The 25,019-nt window shown below is 42.6% G+C and overlaps 1 protein-coding gene across 6 annotated transcripts in view; it reads left to right on the forward strand.

The window, feature by feature from the left end:
- SDK1 (sidekick cell adhesion molecule 1) overlaps positions 1-25,019 on the forward strand; it is a 595,311-nt gene that overhangs the window by 388,073 nt on the left and 182,219 nt on the right. For all 6 annotated transcript variants that reach the window (XM_081839463.1, XM_081839466.1, XM_081839467.1 and 3 more), the window contains exons 15-16: positions 10,163-10,310; positions 11,269-11,409. In XM_081839463.1, the coding sequence (XP_081695589.1) occupies positions 10,163-10,310; positions 11,269-11,409 (289 nt within the window). The remainder of the gene's footprint in view (positions 1-10,162; positions 10,311-11,268; positions 11,410-25,019) is intronic.

Here is a 25,019-nt window from a genome sequence, read left to right on the forward strand (position 1 = left end):
CAGTTTATGGGAGCCTCTGCAAGACTTTTTTCCAGTTGCTAAGGGTGTATTGCAGACACAATGCTGTAAAGTTTTAATACTGTGAGGGGTTTTCATCAGGAAGCCTAACAGGAACTTGTTTTTATAATGTGTGCCTGTTACCTTGCTGTGTCCTCAATTTGTTCACTGTTTCTGTTGAGGGCAGAATGCTTTAATAAGACCAGTAGCACCCGTTGCCCTGGATGTGCAGGTAGCCTGAGATTTCATAACGTTTGCTATTTGTTGCAGAAGAAGGTAGTTTGGCAAGTCCAAATCTCGGAGGACTAATCGTTTGCTGCCTGGATGACTTGACCTGGCACAACGCTTTTCCTTCAGTGCCATTCAGCCAAGAGCTTGTCCGCACTTCTTCTTGTCCTGCTACCTTCCCCCAGGGAAAACTGCTCTTTAGCATTCCGTCGGAGCAAACGGCAATTCGGGTTTTCTCCGGACTGACGTCTGCTCTGATTTAACACTAAGGAGTGAGCTTTCCCTGGAAAAGGAGCGTGGAGCAAAGGGGAAACCACTGAGACCCATGGCTAGAAAGCGTAGGTCAAGTGGTCAGTCGCTTGGACCAGTGCTTTCTAGACACAGGGCATGTGAAAGTGTGGATGAGCCCTAAGAAAAAGGTAAACATAGTATTAGGGAGACTGTCAGGGCTGGGCGATGGGCAGCAGTTTGGAGCCAGGAGTCCAGAGTCAGCTGCGAGCCTTCAGAAGAGAAGATTAACCAAGGCAGTAGGACCACAGAACAAGCCAGGAGTCATGGCCAAAGAGCAGGGCCAGAAATTGCTGCCATCAACATTATATGCCTTGCTCTGTTGGCATTTTTGCCTCTTCTTCGGTTACAATTGCTTGTTGTTACCGCTTCACCCGCAAGGCAATAAAAGCTGAATGGTCCAGAAAGGTTGATCTGTGCAGGCTGGCCGTCCTTTTTTTATTGCTAATACTCACTTTCCAGCTATGCTTCTTCAGCTGCAGGATTTTGACCATTCCTATTCTTTTCCTGTTATCAATTTTCCCCTTCCCCAAATAGATCCAGGAATAAGCTGATTTGACTCTGAAAAAGCGGATTTCTTGAACAACCCTTGAGGTTTCCAAAAGGAAGCCTCTCTCCCTGCCCCTCTCCTTTGTCTGCCTGTGGTCCTGGCCAGACTCTAAGCTCTCATGGGGGGGGGTCTGTTCAGACCTTGAACAGAGCACTTGGCAAAAGCTAGTTGAAGGAACACCATAGGAGAGGTGTTGCCAGCTATCCCATGCCCTGCCCTTGGTAGCCTTATAAGAAGCTGTTGCAAGAGAGAGACTGTGAGCAACAACATATGAAGGGGGTTTCTTTCACCATGTTGAAACTGTCAGGCTGTCTTGTTATCTTTACTGTTGTCAGAAGGCAGGAAGTTGTTAATTTTGCTATATTTATAGCACTGAAATGTTTTTAAATATTGATATATTTGGCTTTTTTAACTTTTATTGATAAATGCAATACTTACAAACACAAACCAGAACACTAAACAAACTTATTATACATAGATACATGCACCACTCAACTTAGATTACAAAACAGAAAACAAACATACAAACTAAACATACAGACATAAATTTTGACTTCCCTCCACCTATATGTGGCTTCCTTCATTTCTTTTCTTCTTTTCGCTGTGTTATCAATATTATTTTTGACTATCTCATCTTATACCCATTTCTTCTTAATTTTTTACTCTATTTTACTGCTATTTTGTTTTTTATTATGGTATCATGAATTTGTTCTTGGGTCAATTTTAACTGTGACAATCTTGTGATTTTGAGATATTTTGAGTTTTCTTTCTTGCAAGCTGCTGTGAACTTTTTGTGGCAAGGCAGCATACAAACAAAATTATGAATGGATGGATGGTTGATTGCAAAGTTAAAGTCCAACACTGAAATGAAGCTTTTGCTTCGGCAAAGTGCAAAAGCCTTCCAAGGCTGACCGGATGAGTCCTGCTCTTGGCCCCAGCCTTCTGCCGATGCCCTTAAAGTGCCATTCACTTATTTCATAGCCTTTGGTTTCTGCAATGGGGTATGTGTGATGGGAGTGAGTCTTCCAAATTTCAGGAGTCCAACCAAGCAGCACCCTCTGGCCTTGAAGGATTTGGCCTGGGCTGGTGGTGATTGTTTGAAAGTCCTCCCCACCCCCCAGATCATCCTATGGGCTCTCCAGAGCACCGTCCCCATTCAGTCAATTTTGAGCGGCAGCAGCACATCAAGGAGAGAAATAATGAGGAAGGAGAATTTCCTCCCCGCCCCCCCTCTGTTGCCCTTTCATGCTTTAGAGCCCATTGGGGATTCCAGAGCAGTGCCCTCTGAGACTGGAAGTCCTTCCAAGAGACATCTGCACACTCTACTGATTTCGAAAAAAAGAGTGGGAATGGGGACCCTTCTATGGCCTAGATATTGAACTTAGGCTTTCTGGGGAGGGATTTTAAAAGCCCCCCTCTCCTTTGAATCATAGGATTGTACAGTTGGAAGGGACCTAGAGGGTCATCTAGTCCAACCAACCCCCTGCAATGCAGGAATCCTGCCCAGAGCCATCTCTGAATGGGCTAGAGCCACCAAACTTCTGGTTCACAGCCAGATGCATTGACCCATTGCACCAGAGGAGGACCTTTGAGTTGACTCTTAAGAACCCTTGGAGTTCCTATGCAAGCCAACTTTGGACAAACTCTTGCAACACTCTAAGGCAGTGGTGGCCAAACTTGGCCCTCCAACTGTTTTGGGACCACAGTTCCCATCATCCCTGACCACTGGTCCTGTGAGTTAGGGTTTATGGGAGTTGTAGTCTCAAAACAGCTGGAGGGCCAAGTTTGGCCACCACTGCTCTAAGGCAACCAAAGGAAGAAGCAAAGGTGGCCAGTCATCTAATTCAGGTGGCGAGACATGGAAGATTCTTGGTGGGTACACCTGATCACATGGATAGTTCAGTCAGTAGAACACGATACTCTTAATATCAGGGTTGTGGGTTTGAACCCCACATAGGGCAAAAAAATAATCCTGCATTGCTGGGGCTGGACTAGATGACCCTCATGGTCCCTTCCATCTCTACAATTCTATCATTCTATGACTCCTGTTTTCAGCCAGCCATGTGGATTTCACTTCACATCCTGATGTGACCTACAGATATACGCCAACCAATCTTATTGGGGAATCTTTTTTTTCTCGGGACTTCATTTCATATCAAATACTGTAGTGTCCATCCACAGTGGGATGTTATGTTTTTGAAAACTGACAACTGAAAATGGGAGATATTTCAGATAGTGTGAGCTGCAGCAAAAAAAGAGAGAACAAGTACAGCCTGAGAAATGTATTCTAGGGTAGCTTGCGCAAAATGAAAGATTAGCACTGTCTGTTCAGTATAATGGAGGCTTATTTAATAGCTTGACCTGTTGTGTCTGTTGTCACTGCAGCGTGGAGCTTCTCTGGGCTCTCTGTGTCAGGCAAGTGACAGTAATCCCCAGAGGAAGGCGAAGGGGGTGTTGACATTTTTATGGAATGTTTCCTATTCTGGGAGGAGGCTGGAAAAGGGCAACCAAATGGATCCAGCATGTGAAACTCTCTTGTCCTTTTTATACAGTGCAAGAAGCCGCTTTGCCATTCAGCTTTCTTCTTTTCCTTAAAGGCTTAAGGGAGGAGCAGCCTTTGAAAAGGTTTAGTTTGATTGTCAAGAGGAGGATTGCTATTTAAATTTTAAAGGTACTCTGCGAACTTGCTCAATCCTTGGCTCCACGAGAAAGCAAATCTTCCCCCTCCAACCACGTTTTTCTGTGCAAAGCAGAGTGCCCAGGAGATGAATAGGGTTCGTTTATATTAGTTTTCTGTTTAATCTCCTCTTCCTGCCAGATCTTTTATCTTCTACCAGGAGAAGGGAAGAAGAATAAATAAAGTATTCTACAGATGCAGCATATAAACAGAGCACAACCCTAAGCTGGTAGAGAGATTAATAGGCTCCATTGTTGAATCAAACTGTTCACTAGATCAAGTGGCTTGGGTTAAGCACTCTCGAGTGGTGTTTACAGTTGAGGTTAATGGATGAAACCAAATTGCTCCATGAAACAGACCGGTGACAATTAGGTCATCTATGGACATTTAGCATTCTAGTTAGAAGGTTCTTCTTCTTCTTCTTCTTCCTCCTCCTCCTCCTCCTAACTATTTATTAGTTTAGCCTCGCCTTAGTTTCTCTTTCCTATTCATTTTTGTTCATTCTTTAGTCACCACACAACACACATTATTTTGATTCATAAGAGAACAACTGTGAAAGACAAACAAATGGTGGTGAAAGGAGGGGTCTCCGCTATTATTGAGAGGGTGGGGATATGAACATCTTTGCTATATTCCATCTGTGATTCACATAGCATTGGGTCTCATCCAGCTCCTGCAATCAATCAGTAGTTCTCCCACATTTTGCTACTCAGCAACCATACCATACTTGGAAGTCAAACACACACACACACACACACACACACACACACACACACACACACAGAAAAGTATGTGTCTTTAGGATTGAAACTTAGGATTGAAAGTTTTTAATATGCATGTATGAAATGGGCTCCAGGATTTGATACAAAGGCCATGAGGATAAAATCCATCTTGAGTCCTACATGAAGGGAGACACTGAATTTAATTCCATGAGTAGAACATCCCTAATATGTAGGTCTACTCCCAAGCAGGACTAGCGTTGTTTCTTTGTTTCTCTTTCAGCAGCTTTCCAGGGGTGTTTGGAAAACAGCATTTTGGTTCAGTGCTGTGATTTACTAGAGAATAACTTGGTCCAATAAATCCAGATAGCTTTGGTGCACACACATCATTGAATCACAGCTATCACAGATACAGGGAAATCTTTTGTCAGGCCAGCTTTTTTGTTGATGGCTTCCTGCAAGTTTCCAGGCTTCCTTGCACTCTTTTTCAAGTGACAGCCTCTCCTAATATTCCTGGTTCCCACTGTGCCAGAAATTGGACTTTCTCCCCCCAAAAAACCCTGTTACAATAAATATATTTTGAGACGCAGCCTTCAAAACTCAGCTGGCAGACTATCCTAGTGGAAGTTAACTTGTTCTTGTTCTTGCCAGCAAAGCTCTGAATTAGTGATGCTGGTGTGACGTTTCCCCTGTACAGTTTCTCGTCATTATTACACAGTCATTGACTTCACCCTAGCAACCACGAAGAGCAGAAATAGAAGACTGTGATGCCTGGATGTGATGCCATTTTCTTTAGATGGAATCTCTGAAGTTGCTTGATTATTACAGAATGAAACATGAATGAAACATGAAAAGAGCTGGTATTACCTTTTCACAAAATGCTATTTTACGTTTTCAAATCAGTTTAGTGCTGGGTCTCCAGAAGGTAGAGTAATTCCTTGGCCCTTTTTGTGAAGATTCTGGGCAGCCTGGAACATCTCCTGAAAATGCACTGCTACTGCAGAGAATGTTTGCCTCTTTTCACACCAGCCATTATACCTCTGCCCCTGCACCCCCAATGTGCCAGTTTTGTGTTTTCATTTTGCCCTTGTTTAGAGATCTCTTCTCTTTCACAATGTGATCTTAGCCAGTCAGGACCATGTGGTGAAAGTGAGCATGTCAGGGGCAAAACTAGGCTTTATTTCACTTGGGTTAAAAACCCAGTTTAACATTCCACACATGCATTTGCACACACACACACACACACACACACACACACACAGAGGCTGGGAGCCTCAATGGTACCCCTCTGGAGGCTTCACCTGGGACAAAAACCCAGCTAACCCCTCTCCCCCTAGCTATGGCTCTGAGGATGTCACAACAGCATCCATGTGGTCCCAGAATGTGAAGGTAATTGAAGCTTGTTCTTGTCAATATTTCCTGAATAGGAAATTAGTTTCCTTCTGTTTGTGGAGATCCCAGAAATGTCACTGAAAGCCAAGAGTCCCTTCTGATGCTGATGAAAGAAGTTATTTCTTCTTCCCAGCTCTCAGGCATTGGCTGTCTCCTCAGAGCAATGCCACCCTCAGATTTAAAGGAGGGCACTTCTCTTTCTCACATGTTTTGCATTTCATTCCTCTGCAGCAAACTTTCTAATGCCATGCTGGAAATGAAGAAACTCAGTTTGTGAGAAACAGAAATTGTCAGTGAGGCAGAAGCTGGTAGATCAGGATCTACTGGCAAATCTCTGGATGATTTGCAGTAGGTCAGCAAGGACTTCTTACTCCCAATTGTCAAAACAAAATAAAAAAATTCTTTCCAGTAGCACCTTAAAGACCAACTAAGTTAGTTCTTGGTATGAGCTTTCGTGTGCATGCACACGTCTTCAGATTCAGGTATCTGAAGAAGTGTGCATGCACACGAAAGCTCATACCTAGAACTAACTTAGTTGGTCTTTAAGGTGCTACTGGAAGGAATTTTTTTATTTTGTTTTGACTATGGCAGACCAACACGGCTACCTATCTGTAACTGTTACTCCCAATTGTTTAGCAATAGCAACAACAGGACAACTTTCACCACCTAAATTAGGTTAGTGAAATGAAGGAAGTTAACAAGGAGTGGTTTTTTGTGTAAAATTATTGTGAGCTCACTCCAAATTCCTAGGCTCTGAATGTGCTCAGTGGCACCCTGTTCTAAAACTGTAATTCTTCCACACCTGGCTCTAGTTGGTAGATCTTGGGGTTTTAGTAAAGAAATACAGTGTGGTACCTTGGTACTCGAAGGGCTTGGCTCCTGAACAAATCAGCTCCTAAACACCGCAAACCCGGAAGTAAGTGTTCCAGTTTGCGAACATATTTTGGAAGCCGAATGTCCGACGCGGTTTCCGCTTGAGTGCAGTAAGCTCCAGCAGCCAATTGCAAGCCACGCCTTGGTTTTCAAACGGTTTCAGGATTCGAATGGACTCCCGGAACAAATTAAGTTCAAGAACCAAGATACCACTGTAAATAAAATTGACAAACCTGAAGTGGGCCCATCCCTGACTAGACTATCAACACCATCTTTCTTTGGAGAACACGTTCTCAGAGATGTTTAGGCTAAATAACATACTCAAAGTAAGTCACACACACACACAAACTCTTTGAGGTATGCAGAATCCCCAGGAAAATCTGCATTGAGGCTTGCAGCAGTGAGCTGATTTGGCTGAGAAAGTCACAGTTCTATACCTGCATGAAAGCTGAAAAGGGAGATATTCCAAGCTCACTATGAATTTCATTTGAGGCCTTCAGCCAGAGCTGCTCCTGGGTGTGGCGCTGTGAATGGGCTGCCAAACAGATGGGTTGAGAAATGCACAGCCCATCTGTCCTTATCATGCTCATTTCCTCCTTTATTAAAATGTTAATGAATATAGTTTTTATTTATTATGCGGTGACATGTGCAGCAGCATCCCTTTTCAGTGGAGAAATGCTCAATCTGCTTAACCATGTGGTCTGGAGGGGGGGCTTCTTCCTCTCCCAGACATAAACTTCTCATCGCAGAAGTTCCTTGCAAAGTTAAGAGAATGACTGTCGAGTCTGAAACAGCTTTCACACCTGGTGGGAATTGGAAAGCAACCAGTTTTTAAAGCGGGTAGGAAATAGAGGATATTTGAAAAGCTCATATAAATCTGTGGTACATCCAAACTTTGAGACCAAGGAATGCATCTTGATAGTCCATTCCAAAAGGCACAGCTGAACTGTTGTTCATCAGTAAATATATATACATATATCTCAGTGATGGCCACCAATTTGGATGGCTTTAAAAGAAGATTGGACAAATTCATGGTGGAGAAAGCTATCAATGACTGCTAGAAACAAAGCCTTATAAAAAACGGTTGAGGGATTTGGGGGGTTTAAGTCTGGAGAAGAGGAGACTGAGAGGTGATACAATAGCCATTTTAAACAATCTGAAGGGTTGTCAGGTTGAAGATGAAATACGCCTATTTTCTCCTGCTCCAGAGGGGAAGACTCAAAGCAATGAATTCATATTACAAAAAGGAGATTCCAGCTAAACATTAGGAAGAACTTTCTGACAATAAGAGCTGTTTCACAGTAGAATGGTCTCCCTCGGGAGGTTGCAGACTTTCCCTCGCTGAAGGTTTGAAAGCAGAGGTTGGATAGTCATCTGTCAGGGATTCTTTGGCTGTGTTTTCTGAGGGTTGGACTAGAAGACCTTTGGTGTCCCTTCCAACTCTACCATTCTATGATTCTTTGATGGCTGTGCTCTGCCTCCATGCTCCAAAGTAGTATGCCTTTCTGAATACCAGTTACTGGAACCTCACCCCCCAGGGTGATGGGAGTGCTCTTGTTCTCAGGTCTTGCTTCCGAGTTTCCTAAAGGCATCTGGTTGGCCACGATGAGAACAGGATGCTGAACTAGATGGGCCTTTGGCCTGATCCAGCAGCCTCTTCTTATATTCTTAGGTTCTTACTATGCATAGTACCTAACAATGTGACATAAGAACAGGTCCTTGCCCACACATGCACCACCTTTCAACGGGATGTTTCCACGATTCAAAGTGGTTGTTTCTTTTCAAAGAATGAATAAAGGAAATGCAGTTACAGCTGGAGGTGAGGGCTAAGGATTCATTCCGAAGACTTCAAGAAGTAGTGGGTCTTTGAGGGAAGATCAGAAGCAAGAGAGAAAGCGGTGGCGTTAAGTTGGCATTCTGAGAATGAAATGACTGTTTTAAGTAACAGTTCTGGGAGCGAGATTATGGGGAAAGATAACAAAAGGAGTTAGTATTGCAGGATGCTTTCCACATAGGGTGAGTGTAAGGGCAGCTTTTCACATTATGTTTTGAAAATGCAAGTGCTCTTCATGACACACTTCCACAGTGAAAATGGTTTAAGTGTTGCTTGATAGGTGCAATCATCTTGTGCTGTTGGCTCTGAGTGCCTTTCTGCAGTTTGTGTGTGCAGAATTTTGGCCTGGTCAGGGTTGCATTGCACAGCTGAGCAAAGGATGGGTGGCCCTGGCTTGGTTCTGGGGATATGTAGTTCTCTGAAAGCAAGAAATCTCTAACTGTAAATTTTCCACACCTACCTGCAATTCAAAGGATTATTTGGGGGGAAGCAATTGCAGTTAAACGGCATATCGAACCATTATGGACAAAAATCCACTATGGAAAATCACATAAAGCCATTACTATGGAGAAATACTGAACTTCTGTGCCCCTTTCAGAATTGTGTTGCATGTGGAGGTTATGCACATGAAAGTCTGGTTCTTATATTGCATTTTCAGCTATGTTCAGACATGGGTATAACATGAAGGAGAGAGCTCATATCTTTAAGAGGTAATGTCAGAAAAAGCCTTAAGAAGATTATGGTTCTTCAACTTAGAAAAGACTGCAGCTAAAGGGAGGACACGATAAAAGGTATATAAAATAATTACAAGGTGGATTAACAGGTTAATTTTAATTGGATGTTAATCTGTTCCTTTATGAAAATGTGTTCATTGCTGCTGGTGGTGTTGCTGTAAACATAGCTGTCCAAGCAAAGAATGAGAGAATGCTATTTTTTTCTGGAGAATAAATTATGTCTCTGCTAATTCAATACAACCCGTTACCTTGATTAAATATCCGGAAAGTATCCCTTTTATTAAGCTGCTTCCGTATTTATTTTAATAAGTTAATCAGTTGATTAATTGGTTGAAAGTGAGGCTATTCATTGACTAACAGTCCAACTCTAAGAGCATTTACTTGAAAGCAAGAGCCATTGATTTGAACTGAGCTTGCTTATTCTCAGCAAATAGGGGTGGGGAGAATAGTGGGTGTGAAAAAATGCAAATATTCTCAGAACTGGCATGTTTTCTCCAGATATTTCAGACCCTTCCCATGCCTTTATCTTCATAGTAATCAATGAGGCTAAATAGTTTGAGGCCAAGTGTCCTGGATTAATGGTTCTAGGGACTGAGAAACCTTTGATCAGTTGATAGCCCTAATTTGGAAATTATGAATAGATTTCACTGTTCCATTTTGAATACTTCTATGCAGGGTGCTTTGCAATGGTGAGGTTGAAATATAAGGCTTGACAAATCAATGCAAGATGTAAATAGCAATGGCAAGTGGAATAAAGGTGTTCCATAAGGAATGGACTTTTCTGTTGTTGACATCTTGTGGGTCATCCAGATCTGATTACTTGCTATACTAGTCAAATGCTGATGCCATTATTCTGCTTCCCTCCACCAGACTCTCCGTGGAAAGTGCACCTCTCAGACATTGATCCAAAGATGACCAGCATCACTGTGAGCGGCTTAACTCCCGCCCGCACCTACCAATTCAGAGTGTGTGCCGTGAACCGAGTGGGCAAGGGCCACTACAGCATAGAAACCAGCAGGTACCATGAAACAAAACCCCTCTGTGAACATTAAGTGATCATAGCTCTGGATATAAGTATGCTTGTGAAAACAAGGACCACTATGTTAGATATAATCAACATATTTTGACCTTTCTAGTCATTGCTCCTCTTAAGCCACTGAAAACTGTGACCAGAAAACCCATATTCTGAAATCAAAATAATTTACGTACAAAATATAGCTCCATTGCACATTTTTTTTTGAGGTGGTTATAAGCATGATGGGGGAGTTTAAAGGTTTTGAGAAGCACACATAGACTGGGTGACCTGAGTGTTCACGACCATTACGTCGCTTTTGGAAACTTCACCCCACCTGTCACTTTCTAAACGTTTTGGGCAGATATTATGTTCTTGTAAATTCTTCAAAGCACCCCCACCCCCTTGCTGAGTGCAAGGAGACTCTCAGGAATGCTGAGACTAGCCATTTAAGTCTTTACTTGTTAAGATGAGCATTGAACGAGTAGGGATCTAGAAAACTTTCCCCTGTGTTTTGGTCAACTGTGCAATGGTTATAACATTTCCTTTGGACATTGATCTGTCCCACAAAACATAAAGGGGGGTGCACTTCCACCTTTGGTTTCCAATGCATTGGTCTTTTGTTGAACCCAAAATTTAGAGGGCTTTGAAATGCAGAGATTTTGAGATAAAGTGTTGGGGTGAGGGAGGTGGGTATATTATATGGTGGGTGGAGAAATTTGAAGGAAATCATGCATTCTTGGCTGTTGTGTAAATTCATTCAAACGTGCAGTCATTTTGAGAGATCATGGCAAGCTGAGTGATTCAGACATAATAAAGTTATCCCAGTAGCTGTCTCTCTTGTTGCTTGCTTAATTGGCAACTATTTCAACTAGACCTCTGAAAACAACACTATATTGTCTTTAAGTGAAGACATCAGCTGAGGGTCTTTTTGTCATTTTCTTCCATGCATGACTGCATGTAGATTGATGTTACCTGAAGAACCTCCAAGTGCATCACCCAAAAATATTGTGGCTAGCGGGCGGACCAATCAGTCTATCATGGTTCAGTGGCAACCCCCTCCTGAAAGTGAACACAACGGGGTTCTCCATGGCTACATCCTACGGTAAGTGAGCTTCACCTGCCCTAAAATGTCTGAAGTCTGTCTAAGCTATGAATAAAAGTGATGCTGAACTATGTCTCATTGTGACATCTGGCAAACAAGAATTTGAAGAAAGTATATTGATGGATCATCCCCAATTTCACCCCAGTGATTATGTTTAGAGATGATCTACATGTTTATCTGAGCCTGGCTTGGAAACTTCCTGGTTTCATAAAACATTTCCTCCAAGGACAGGTGAACTTTGATGTCCCACCCTCACTTCTTGAACCTGGATCAATTCCTGGACTGGAAAAAAGTTCCTAGCTTCCCTCTATGTCCTCTCTGCCAGTCCCCAAAGCACCCACCAAAGGTTCTACTCCTCCTCCAACAGGGGTCCTACTCTTCCCCTAACACCTCACTGAATAGTCGCAGTACAAGTACATATGTACTATACCAGCTTTTCCCAACCTGGTCTCCTCCAGGTTGGACTCCATCAATTCCAGCCAAAGCGGCCGATGATCAGAGCTGATTGCAGTTATAGTCCAACATCTGGAGGCCACAAGGCTGGGGAAGGTTACCTGCTCACCAGGCCGCAGGGACAGTATGGGGTAGCAGCTGATCGCCTGGCCCTTTCAAGCATGGCTAGTGACCTAGGATGATGGGAGTTGGAATTCAGCAACATCTGGAGGGCCACAGGTTCCCCACACTTGAGCTAGAGTGCTGGATATAGATGGGAGAAACCCTGGACACAAAACTCACTTAGTGGCCTTGGGCCTATCGCTACCTCTCAAGATTATGATAAGGATCAAAGGTGGGGACAGTGCCCAGAGTCAGGATAATAAAATAAATATTATTGGCATTAGATGGTACAGGTTTTTGCTCTGGGGAATGTATTGTTGATTAAGCAGAAACTATATTAAAATGGTTTTACAAAGCTGGAAGTGCCAGACTCCGATTACTGTAATTGTTCATAGTTCAGCATTTTCAACAGCAATAAGAACACAGAAAGAACCATGCTGGATCCAGCTAATGACCCACCTAGTTCTCACCTGTTCTCACAGTGGCCAGCCACATGCCTGTATGAAACCTGGAAGCAGAATTTGAGCATTCTCCCTAACTGCAATTTCCAGCAGCTCTTATTCAGAAACTTTGCTGCCTCCAACTGTCATCCTGGATAGTAGCCTTCTATTTTTTGGATGAAGCATTCTCTTGACCCTCATGGTACCTTTCCTCATCTTTAGTATACACTCTAATTGAACTTCTCATATTGAGGGTTTTTTAAAAAACAACTTGCAAACATTTTGGAGTGATTTGATTCTTTTGATTTGCCTTTTTTCTCATTTTGAGGAAAGCTTCCTTTTTCAGAAATCAAATGTGAGCATGTTGGATTTTCTTGGCAATTGACTACAGTATTTACATGCACATTTAATTTGATAGCACTATGGTCACTGCAATGCTAACAGTTCGCACCAGATCCTGGGCAACACTCAAGATTAAGTCTGGGGTTGCTGCCCCTCTGATTGGTTACATGACCAGCTGTTTGAGGGCATAGTCATTTAGGATATTTGGTGATTTTATTTCTTTGTTGTGACTGGAACACATATGTATCCAATCTGTGTGAAGAATAAAGTCACCCATTTCTGCAACATTTCCTCTTTCAGATGCTTCCTTAATTTCATTCTTCATCTCAAGATCTCCCTAACCATTTTGATCAGGGAGACAATGGCTCATCCCCAGTACTAAATTACTCTTGGGGCCCAGTATCACCACCCACAACAATTCTGTGGAGGTGTCTGTTCCTTTTGGGATTTCTAGCTTGCTGAACTCAATATTCTCTTTGATGTACAGAGGGCCACCACCTCTGGGATGTCCTTCCATGTCCCTCTTATAAAGTTTATATGCAGAGAAAACCATGCCCAACTCGTCACCTCTCTTCCACCAGATTTCCATTGAGCTCGCTATACCAGGGCTGTCCTGTAAGAGTGCTTCCGTTCTTATGTTTATACGTTTCTGCCTGTGTGCTTATCATAACTCCCAGCAGATGCACACTGGTAATTTTACTGGAGCAGTGAATGGTAGCCTCCATTGGCAAACCAAGGAGCCATGATCAGCTCATAGGAAATGTCCTGCCAGGGTCTGGGTGCAGGACTGAGAAAACAGTTCCTGAAACAGAAATTGGGCTGCATCTTATTGCAGAACTGGGTAGCTCTCATCTAGTTCAGCCCTCCTCTACTAGTTCCCTCCAGTAGCTGATTAGTGAGCCTTGCTTATTTGCTTATAGAATTGAAGCCTTGCTCTTTAACATCCCAAGCCTTTCCTTGAGAGAGATGCTGCAGGCAAGCATTGTCTTTTACTAGACTAACCTTTCTTGATGAAAGAGCAGTCCTCCCCAAAGTTTGCTTTCTTTTCTGTTTGCTTTCATTTTTGCTCCAGTGCAGGATGCGAGCTTCTTGTTGGTTTCTGGCAGCATCAACTGTCAGCAGCATTCCCCTCCCTCCCCCCGTTCCCAGCCGTAGTCTTCACTGAAGCATGCAGTTGGGAGTTGACACGCTATAGCTGTAAATTTAAACTTTGAGACTCGCAAGGTGTTGCATGCCTGTCAGGCATAGATGTTGTCAGGCCCAGAAGTAGACCACCTTTCTGTTGTCCAACTCCTCTAACACCTGAAGGTGCACTGAACCTTCCATTATAATATATGTCAAAGCTCACAGTGAGGTCGGACACAGAAGGATGTGACATTTGCAAACTGACCATCCTTTGCTCCCTAGCAGAGAGATGCTGCACGCAGAGAACCAGGAATGAGCATTAACCCAAGAGCACAATCCCAGGGACAACCCATGCTTTGACTGCAAGAGAACAGCAGGATGCACAGAGCATATACCAAATCAGACAGTGGACCCATCTAAGCCAGTATGGTTTCCTCTAGCTGGCAGCAGCTCCCCAGGCTATGAGACGGGAGTCTTTTGCATCATCTGCAATGGGCTCATTTTAAAAAACTAGAACTCCCAGGAATCAGCCCTTGCTCTACGGCTGAGCTGTGGCTTCTCCACATTCTTCTATTCAGCTAGGTTTCCACCTAGATGTGTGGGGGACAATCCAGAGAGAGCCATAACTTTGCATCTGGAATTTGGATGAATATTCTCCAAGTGTGAATTTGCAAGTGAGAGAGGTTGCTGCTGTTCAAATCACAGCTCCCAGATCATGTTTCCTTCTCCCATAACATCTGGATCAACTTGACCTGTGACCCGAACTCATGACAAGTTGGTTTCCCTAATCCTGCCAGTGGAAATTAGCAGTGTTGAGCAGGGAGGGTTGGAGGAGATGCATCTTATCATGACCTCAAGATCTGGGGTCAGTTGGGCCAGGCATTACAGAGGGAGTCAAGGCAGCTTGACATGTGGTTGTATCCAAATACTCAGTCATACTTAGTGCACACCCATTGAGAACAGCAGGCGTAAGTTAGTCATCCATTATTATTTTTAATGGGTCTACTCTGAGTATGACTTAGATGGATGCAGTCCTGTGTTGTTTGCCACTGTGCAGCCATCAAAGCCTTGAGCAGGAAAACCTGAGGCAAGCCTGGCTTGTTGCCCAAACCCCTCCCCGCAATTGTGGCTTGTTAATTTAGGGATAAATAGAAGTGCAGGCAATATAACTATTTCCATGTTTGTCGTCTCCCAGAGTCATAATGCCTCATTTGCAAGTCAGACGGCTATTTAGTCTACTTATTTCTGATATGTGGATTAGCATATTCTGAACAGCTATTGTACAGCTTGTTTCCTGAAGGGGAATAGGCAAACATCTCTCCTCCTCCCCCCTCCCTGCCTGCAAGTTCTCAGGCTTCCGAGGATTGTTTGTTTTTGATAATTATTTCCTTTCAATGTGGTTTTTTTCCCTCCGCTGAGTGCAAGAACAGGGCTTTGAGGGATTCACCAGATGGCCTTGGCTTTCATGTAGGTCATAACTCCTACATAGAGACATTGATTTGATTTCTTTTCCTCTGCAACTCATATCTTTTTGTTTTAAAGTGAATATATATGTTCCTGTATTTGTTCTATCATATAATCAGAGCTTGAGTTTACACACACACACACACACACAGAGAGAGAGAGAGAGAGAGATTTTTTGAATGAAAATTCCCATCAGTCTCAGCCAGTACATAAAAATAATTTAGAGGTGTTGTTATTGTGCTATTGTTTTTATTATATTATATTATATTTATTATTCACCCTTCATTCCAAGGTCCTGGGGTCAGTCACAACATCAAAAATGCAACATTAAAAACAGTTCAAAACAACAGTTTAAAACAACAATAAGATGGGTCTAAAAATTACATACCTCAAGTGTTAAAAGCCAGGTAAAGAGGTGCATTTTCAGCATTCTCTGGAAGCTGCATAATGATGGCGCCAAATGCACTCCTGTGGGGAGGGAGTTATTGTTCTAGGAAGCTGCATATGAATCTTGTTAAATAAAGTATATGGTCCAGACCAGCTGGAGGGTACCAGGTTGGCAAAGACTGACCTGTATCCTTGTGCCTAAGAACACGAGCAGAGCCTGGTGGATCAGGCCCATGGCCCTTCTAGTCCAGCATCCATGCTCACAGTGGCCAACCCAATCCCTGCAGGAACAATGACAAGTTGTTGTGGGCTAGTTTTGTCTCCACCAGTTGCACCCCTTTGGGGGAGGACCAGGACTTGGCAGCCTTCATGCCTTGGTAACTTCTTATGTGGCAGGAAAGGACACACAGTTCTACAGATCCCAGGTTCTGGCATCTCCATTTACAGTATCTGAGGAGGTAGAGTTGGGGAGGACCTGACTCACAGACTCTCGAGAAGCACCTGCCAGCCCACTGGCCTGTATGGGCAAATGGTCTGAACCAGCATAAGCCAGCTTTATATTGCCTTGTTAACACTGCACAGATTGTAATTATGGGTTTCTAAGCCACCTTCAGTGCCTATGGGTAGAAAGGTATGAATAAATGTATAAATTCAGTGTTGCGAAGTATCAGACTAGGACCAGGAAGACCTAGGTTCAAATTCTGTTCAGCCATGAAGCTTGCCCAACCTGCCTCTAGAGTAGTTGTGAGGATCAAACCAGATATTACTTTGGGTCTGGGGCTTTCTAAGGCAATGCTATCTGTCTTTTGGGGATGCAGGTGGCGCTGTGGTCTAAACCACAGAGCCTAGGCCTTGCCAGTCAGAAGGTTGGAGGTTTGAATCCCTGCGACGGGGTGAGCTCCTGTTGCTTGCTCCCTGCTCCTGCCAACCTAGCAGTTCGAAAGCACGTCAAAGTGCAAGTAGATAAATAGATACCGTTCCGGCGGGAAGGTAAACTGCATTTCTGTGTGCTGCTCTGGTTCGCCAGAAGCAGCTTAGTCATGCTGGCCACATGACCCGGAAGCTGTACGCCAGCTCCCTCGCCAATAAAGTGAGATGAGCGCCGCAACCCCAAAGTCGTCCACGACTGGACCTAATTTTTGGTTTCTATGGAAGCCGCCCAGAGTGGCTGGGGAAACCCAGCCAGATGGGCAGGGTACAAATATTATTAATTAATTAATTAATTAATTAATTAATTAATGGTCAGGGGTACCTTTACCTTTATCTGTATTTTTATCCATCCATTGAATTCACAAGGCAGCTTGCAGTGAAAGTGAGTACATGTGGCATTGGACTGAATAGGAATTTTAACAACACTAAAAAAAATATGGTATGCTGTCTACCATGAATTGAGCCTTTGCATGCAGTGGATCATCATTAGAGGAGTGGTAACAGAATGGAGAGCAATTGGCCATGAAGGCAATTTGTGCCTGTTATTAGTTGCATGGATGCTACTAGAGGTGTGCAATGATGACAAGATTCACCTTGTAATTGTACCTGTAATATGTGAAAGCAACCTGATGTAGTTCGCATCCCCTCTGGGTCATTTTAATTTTCTTCTTTTTTGGATCCAAATCTGATCTATTAAATTGGAAATGTTGGCTATAATGGGGAATCTAAAAATGAATGTAAATTCCCATCCTTTCCACACAAGTGTATAAAGTTTGCAGGCAAAGAAACCCCCTCAGAGTGGATTAATGCTGCCAAAGTTCAGGCATACCCATTTAGGGGTTTTCATGTGAGGAACCTTTACTTACTTAATTATTTTTTAAAAAAGAAAAAAGTCTCTAACGTTTTTTAAAAAAACAACAGCCAGAAGTAGATGCAGTTTGCAGGCATCTTCTGAGGAGATGAAGCCTGTCACATTTTAGAAAGATGCATCAGCATTCTCCCACAAGATAAGACTTTGCTATTTGTGGGAAGGAAAATAAAAATGTTTCCTTGCCCAGCTTTTTTTGTGAGCAACTGGGGACCTGAAGAAGATTCCTTAGAAAGAGATCTGTGAAAGTTCTGACGATACTCAATGATTTTACTTTCTTTATTTTTTTAAAAAAGCCCTGGAAAAAACCCATAATTTTTCACCACCACCCTTCATGGAAATACCTTCCCTTTCCATGAAGAAAAAGAGGGAGCGAGGTATGATTTTAAATGGATTGTTAGAGGAAAAAACAATTGGGAAAGAACCCTCTGCCACCTACTGATTCGAGTGGCCTCAGAAAATAATTCCCATCACTTGAAAGTAAGATGTGTTGAGTGTTGGAAGATTCAGGGCAGATAAAAGAAAGTATTTCCGCATGCAGCGCAGAGTTCAACTATGGAGCTCGCTAAGAGGCAGCGATGGCCACCAACTTGGATGGCTTTAAAAGAGGACTGGACAAATTCACGGAGGAGAGGGCTATTGAAGACCACTAGCCAGGATGGCTGTGCTCTGCCTCTGCAGTTGGGAGGGAGTAATGCTTCTGAATCCCAGTTGCTGGAAAAACCACAGGGGGAGAGAAAGCTCTGGTGCTCATGTCCTGCTTCCTAGTTTCCCACAAGCAACTGTTCAGCCTCTGTGAGAGCAGGATGCTGGACCAGATGGGCTAGTGGCCTGATCCAGTAGGTTCTTCTTGTGTTCTGTCCATCCAAAGGAAAGATTGTCCCACCTCTTTATCCCCTCCCCTCTTGAGCTCTGGGTGTTTCCAGAGAGTGACTCAGGGCACCTGATCCACATTGAGATTCCTTGTTCATGGTGAGATCTGACTCAGATGAGATCACGACCTGAATTGCTGTGATTCACCTTGTTGCTCAAGGTGCACACAGAGCTGGTACACAAGCCCTAGATGTTCCTATTCTTTCCTGCTCAACCCTTTTACTCGCTCCTTGGAAATCTCCAGCAAGCCATTTTCCTCCCCCAATTGTCATTATTTGTGCTATGAATGTGGTTCCACAACGAGAGCCTGATTTGCTCCTTAGCTCCATTTTGGGGGCAAAAGTCTAAGGGTTAAACGTTGCTCAAACAGATTTATTGCTGCACTATGACCAAAAAAAAAGAAAGATCTGTAAGTGTGTGGTGAGGGGGCATGCAAAAGGAAGTTGAACACTAAATCATCATTTTTATTAGACAAGCTGTAATTTTTCTACAGCCATAAAGCAGGATAAAACACGAGTTTTGCTTAGCCCTAGGCATGTATTCTTGGTGAGATCAGCATATAAATATTGGAGCAGTCAGGCAGGAGTTAGTCTTCCTCTGCTTTTGCTGCTCACTCTGTTACAATAAAGAAAACCTAAGAATATATTATTTATAACTTCCTATCAATAGCATTGTTATTAGCATAAGAGGAGCCTACTGGATCAGGCCAATAGCCCATCTAGTCTAGCATCCTCTTTTCATGGGGCCAACCAGCTGCCTGTGGGAAACCAGCAAGCAGGATTCAAGCACTTTCCCCTCCTGTGGCTTCCAGCATCTGGTATTCAGAAGCATTGCTGCCTCTAACTGTGGAGGCACAGCATAGCTTTCATGGCTAGCGATCATTGATAGCACTCTCCTCCAAGGATGTGTCTGATTACTATTGATACTATTCTTATTATTGAAATTGACATTGTTATTATTATAATACAGAGTTTGGATGTTGTGTGTTATTTCTGCCACCTCTGTTGTATGCCTCAGCTATATCTCTTTCCAGTGAGGCTGGGAAGCTGTCTAGCAGGAGAGATGGGGAAGGTTTGTCATAGAATCATTGAGTTGGAAGAGAATATTAACTAAAGAATCCACGACAGAGGGCCATCCAACCTTTGCTTTAAAACCTCCAAAGAAGGAGAGTCCACCACCTTCTGAGGGAGTCATTGCCACTGTCAAACAGCTCTTACCGTCAGAAAGTTCTTCCTGATGTTTAGTTGGAATCTTATTTCTTGTAACTTGAAGCCATTGGTTCAAGTCCTACTCTCCAGAGCAGGAGAAAACAAGCTTGTTCCGTCTTCCATGTGGCAGCCCTGGAGATATTTGAAGATGGCTATCATATCTCCCCTCAGTCTCCTCTTTTCTTGGATAAACACACACAACTCCTTCAACCATTCCTCATAAGCTTTATTTTCCAGACCCTTGACCATCTTGGTTGCCCTCCTCTACAGACATTCCAGCTTGTCAATATTTTTCTTAAATGTTGGTGCCCAGAACTGGACACCATATTCCAGGTGTGGTCTGAACAAGGCAGAATAGAGCGTACTAGGTACTATGGCTTCCCTTGACCTGGACACTAGACTTGATGCAGTTTTGAAGCAGTAGGGAGAGCTGTCCAGCGCCAGAGTCCCCTAAAACGGTGAGCTGAGCCACATGGTGCATCAGCACCATGGCACCAACTGAGCAAGTTCACAGCTGTTCCAGCTGACCTCACCACTTTCCAGACCTTTATTTGTTTAATCAAAATTAGATGCCCCTTGATTGTAGAAACAAACCATTCTCAAGGCAGTTTACAAGACAAATAAAAGTATTAAACTACTAGTAAAAATACAGTGGTACCTCGGGTTACATACGCTTCAGGTTACATATGCTTCAGGTTACACACTCCGCTAATGCAGAAATAGTGCTTCAGGTTAAGAACTTTGCTTCAGGATGAGAACAGAATTCGTGCTCCGGCACGGCAGCAGCAGGAGGTCCCATTAGCTAAAGTGGTGTTTCAGGTTAAGAACAGTTTCAGGTTGGGACTTCCGGTGCAGCGCGACCTCGTCGCAAGCGGGGATTTTTCCGTGAGGGAGATCCCGGCTATTTTGGAGGAAAAAGGGGTGCTACAGGGCGCGGTGGCCCCCAAAAATACCACTGGTGGGTGTCCAGAGGGTCAGGATCCCAGCGGACCAGGAGCGGTCAGCCCGGCCGTCAGGTAGCTCCGAAAGGAGCGAAGAGAACGGCGGAGCGGACTTGCGGGTCGAGGGAAGCCATTATCTGCCTCCAGAATAGCGAAGCCCCGAGCTTGCCGAGGAAGCGCTACGCTCTCAAACTAAAGAAATCCGGTACCGAATAAGCAGAAATTTGAAGCTATAAAACAAGGAAGTCCCGGAGTAAAAAGGAGAAGTTGCGGAGCTCAGCTGACAGCCGAAATCAACTTCGACGCAGCACTTTTTGCAGAGCTGGGAAAAGTGAAAGTGAGTTGCCCCAGCGGATACCGCTTTTCCCCCTTGTCTGAACTCTGTTAAAAAGTAACTGATTTCAAAGATACTGTTATAGCAAAGGGGGGAACAGAAGTTTAACTGTCTCTAACTGAAGTCCTGGGTGAATCGGAGGGTGTAAGCGATAAAAGGGACGCTTCTCTACTTGTACGCAGCAATAAAAAGCAGCGAAACGGAAGAGAAGGTCCCGACGCCATTACAGACATTTTATGCGTCACGTATGGACATCTCAGCGGAATATTTTTGAGCAAGATCGAGCAACATCAGTTGGTTGGTGCAAATCGTCCTGCTTATTTTTTTTTTTTTTTCTTCCTCCCGCTTTTTTTTTGTCTAGTTTGGGCTTTTCTTCCTTAAGTACTTGTGGAGTTTATTTTTATGAATTGGGGGGCGCGGAGACTGACGGCGACGGATACTTTCCTTTGCTTGCCGTTTCTTCTCCTCAGTTGGAGTAACGCTATACAGACTAAGACCTCTAGTGGATAAAGAGAGGCAGCACAATTTGTTCTTTATTTCTCATTTTTCACTCAATTGACAGACTTTGATTGTCGTTCAGCAGTTATCTAAGCGATTGCTCCTGAATACATAATAGGACCACCTTACTTCAAAGGGGTAGAGGGCTCTGAAATACCCTTCTTCCATCCCCCTCCAACTGAATCTGTTGAACTAGTTACTAAACTGTTATCTTAAATATTATACCTCCCCTCTTCGTGTTTGATAGGACCTTACTAAATGAACATCATTAAAAAAGGATTAGCCTGAGTGGAGGCAAGAAGACAATACAGCGGACTATTATTCGAACTTCTGGTGGTATATTCATAAGTTGTAAAAGCCATAAAGACTACTTAAACTTAAATAATTGTTAAATTGTACATAACTGTGAAATAACTGTGAAAGGACAGAATTGGGATAAGTTGACAAACTTTGTTGGGAGGAGGTTGTGGCTGAGGGTTAGGCAAGAAGTTGTTGGTGTGAGGGGAGAACCACTGGGTCATAATGTCAAACCCAACAAAGAAAGGGGCTGAGGGGGGGACACCGGTAGAGAGGAAAGGATCTAAACAAGAGATAGACTTTAAAGCAGATATTCTAAGAATGTTTGCGGAAATAAAGCAGAGTGAAAAGAATCTAGAATCTAAATTAGAACAAGTAGATAATAAAATTGGAAAAATGGATAAAAAAATTGACGAAACAGTAAATGAACTGAAAGGGCAAATGAAAGAAGTGTTTAGAAGGACTCAATCGGTTGAGGAGGGATTAAAGAAGACAAGATTAGAAATGAAAGAGGTTAAACGGGAAGAAGAGAGATTAAAAGTAGAAATGACGGAGCTAAATAAAGCACAGGAAGAGATAAAGGATGTGATAGCGATGAACGAACTTCGGATGAGGGAGGTGAACCTGAGACTTAGAGCGGTGCCAGAGACTCAAGGAGAGAATATCAAAGACAAACTAATAACAGAACTGGCAAACTGGATGGAACTACCTACAGGAGAGATGGCAAAGGCGGTCCAAAGTGCATTTAGAATGAAAGTGAAGACAAATAAAGCAAAAAGATTTACAGGGGATTGCCTGATTACATTCAAGGATAGAGAGATGAGAAATATGATCCTGCAGAAGAACAGAGAAAAAAGATTGAATATAGATGGGAACTTCATAATCATTTTTAAAGATATACCAATTAGGCTGCTTAAACGAAGAGACCCCTACAAACTGCTGACCCAGACATTAAAGAGAAACAATATTGAGTTCAGGTGGGAATTCCCAGAAGGAATTTCATTTATGTATAGAAGTAAGAGGCACAGACTGACAAACCCAGAAGAAACTGGGAAATTTTTGAGGAAATATAAAGAACTCAAAGTTGATCCGGAGGAAAGTAAAGGAGCAGAGGGAAGAACACCAGAGCAACTAAAGCCAAAGGTGGCGGAAGGAGAGAATAGAAAGGAAACGGACGAGGAAGAAGACGAGGAAGAAGAAGAGGCAGACAAATTATAGGAAAACAGCTAGACTTTATTCAAAGTAAGATATCATGGCGCTAAAAATTTGGAATTGGAACATAAATGGGATGAACGAAAAAAAGAAAAGGAATAGTATTGAACAGTTTCTAAAAAGGAAAAATTTAGACATCATATGCCTACAAGAGACACACGTAGCAAGAAGACACAAAAAAATATTAATTAATAAAAGGCTGGGAAACGAATTTGTATCGTTAGACAAGGAGAAAAAAAGAGGAGTGGTCTTATATATTAGAAAACAAATTGAAGCGAAACAAATTTTCAAGGATGAAGAAGGAAGGATAATTGCGGTTCGAATCAACTGGCATGGAGAAAATCTGATTATTGTGGGGATCTACGCACCGAACGGAAACAAAACAGAATTTTATAAGGTGTTAGAAGAGAATCTATCTGAATACATGGATCAAAAAATCATTTTAATGGGTGACATGAATGGGGTGACCTCATTAGAAATGGATAGATGCAGAGAAGGAATAAGTAAAGAAGGAAAACTACCAAAATCCTTTTTTTCGATGATTGAGAGTTGCAATCTGATAGATATTTGGCGCCTCAAGCATCCATTAGACAAACAATTTACATTCTATTCTGAACCAAATAAGTCAATGTCAAGGATTGACCAGATTTGGATCTCGAGTGAACTGACACCAAGAACCCAACGGATAGAAATTCAACCGAAAGTAATCTCTGATCACAATCCGATAGAATTTGAATTAAGAAGCTTCGAAGAAGGAACCTTTAGATGGAGATTGAAAGATTATCTTCTAGATGACCAGAAAATAGTAGAAAAAGCGCAAAAGGAATTATCAGAATATTTCATAGCCAATTGTAACAAAGGCACAAAGGATAAAGTAGTATGGGATGCCAGCAAGGCAGTAATGAGAGGCTTCTTCATTCAGCAAAATTCAATTAAAAACAAAAATAGAGAAAAAGAGAAAAAAGAAATTTTGAAGCAAATTATGGATAACGAACAAAAATTAATTAAGAAACCAAACAATTTGGAGATAAAAGAAAAAATTAAAATTCTACAATCACAGTTTGCCACTATAATAAATAGAGAAATAGAGTGGAATATAAAGAAGTTGAGACAAAGAAACTTTGAATTTGCGAACAAATCAGGAAAATGGCTCGCATGGCAATTAAAAAAAAGGAAAGAACAGAATACAATAAATAAGATTACAATAGAAGGAGAAGAGATTACCAACCCAAAGGAAATAAGAAAGGGATTCTTGGACTATTATAAAAGACTATATAAAAATACAGAAAGAAACAACTCGAGGAAAATAGAGAGATATCTGAAAGAGAAAAAGACACAAAAGATTCCGACTGAAAAAAGAGAGCAACTGAACACTCCAATTGATATAGCAGAAATAAAAGAGGCGATTAAAGAGTTAAAAAGGGGGAAAGCACCAGGGCCGGATGGCTTCACTGCCTGTTATTACAAAGAAATGGAACCAATTTTGATAACACCATTGAAGGAAGTGATGAACAATATTCTAAAAGAGGGAGAAATCCCGGAAACATGGAAGGAGGCGTACATTACATTCATCCCAAAACAGGACTCAGATCTAACCCAAGTCAAAAACTACAGGCCGATTTCACTCCTAAACCTAGATTATAAGATATTCGCTGCAATTCTAGCAAAGAGGCTGAAAAGGATTCTGTCAGAAATCATACATAAAGACCAGGCCGGCTTCTTACCAAACAGACAGATGAAAGACAACATAAGATATATAGTTAATGTGATGGAATACCTGTCTGATAGGATTGATAAAAGAGCCGCAATGATCTTTGTAGATGCCGAGAAGGCATTCGACAACATAATATGGGACTTTATGATGAGAAACCTAGAGTATATGGAGATAGGCGAAGACTTTCTTAAGGGAGTCAGAGCTATCTATACAGATCAGAAAGCTAAACTGATTATAAATAATGTAGTTACAGAAGGAATAAGGATACAAAAGGGAACGAGGCAGGGATGCCCTCTCTCGCCGTTACTTTTCATAACGGTATTAGAGGTTCTTTTGAATTCGATCAGACAAAACAAGGCTATAAAGGGAGTGACAATCGGACAGAATGAGTACAAGACCAAAGCATTCGCAGATGACTTGGC

The sequence above is a fragment of the Podarcis erhardii genome, assembly GCF_964252035.2.
Source record: "Podarcis erhardii genome assembly, chromosome: 14".
Taxonomy (NCBI): Eukaryota; Metazoa; Chordata; class Lepidosauria; order Squamata; family Lacertidae; genus Podarcis; species Podarcis erhardii.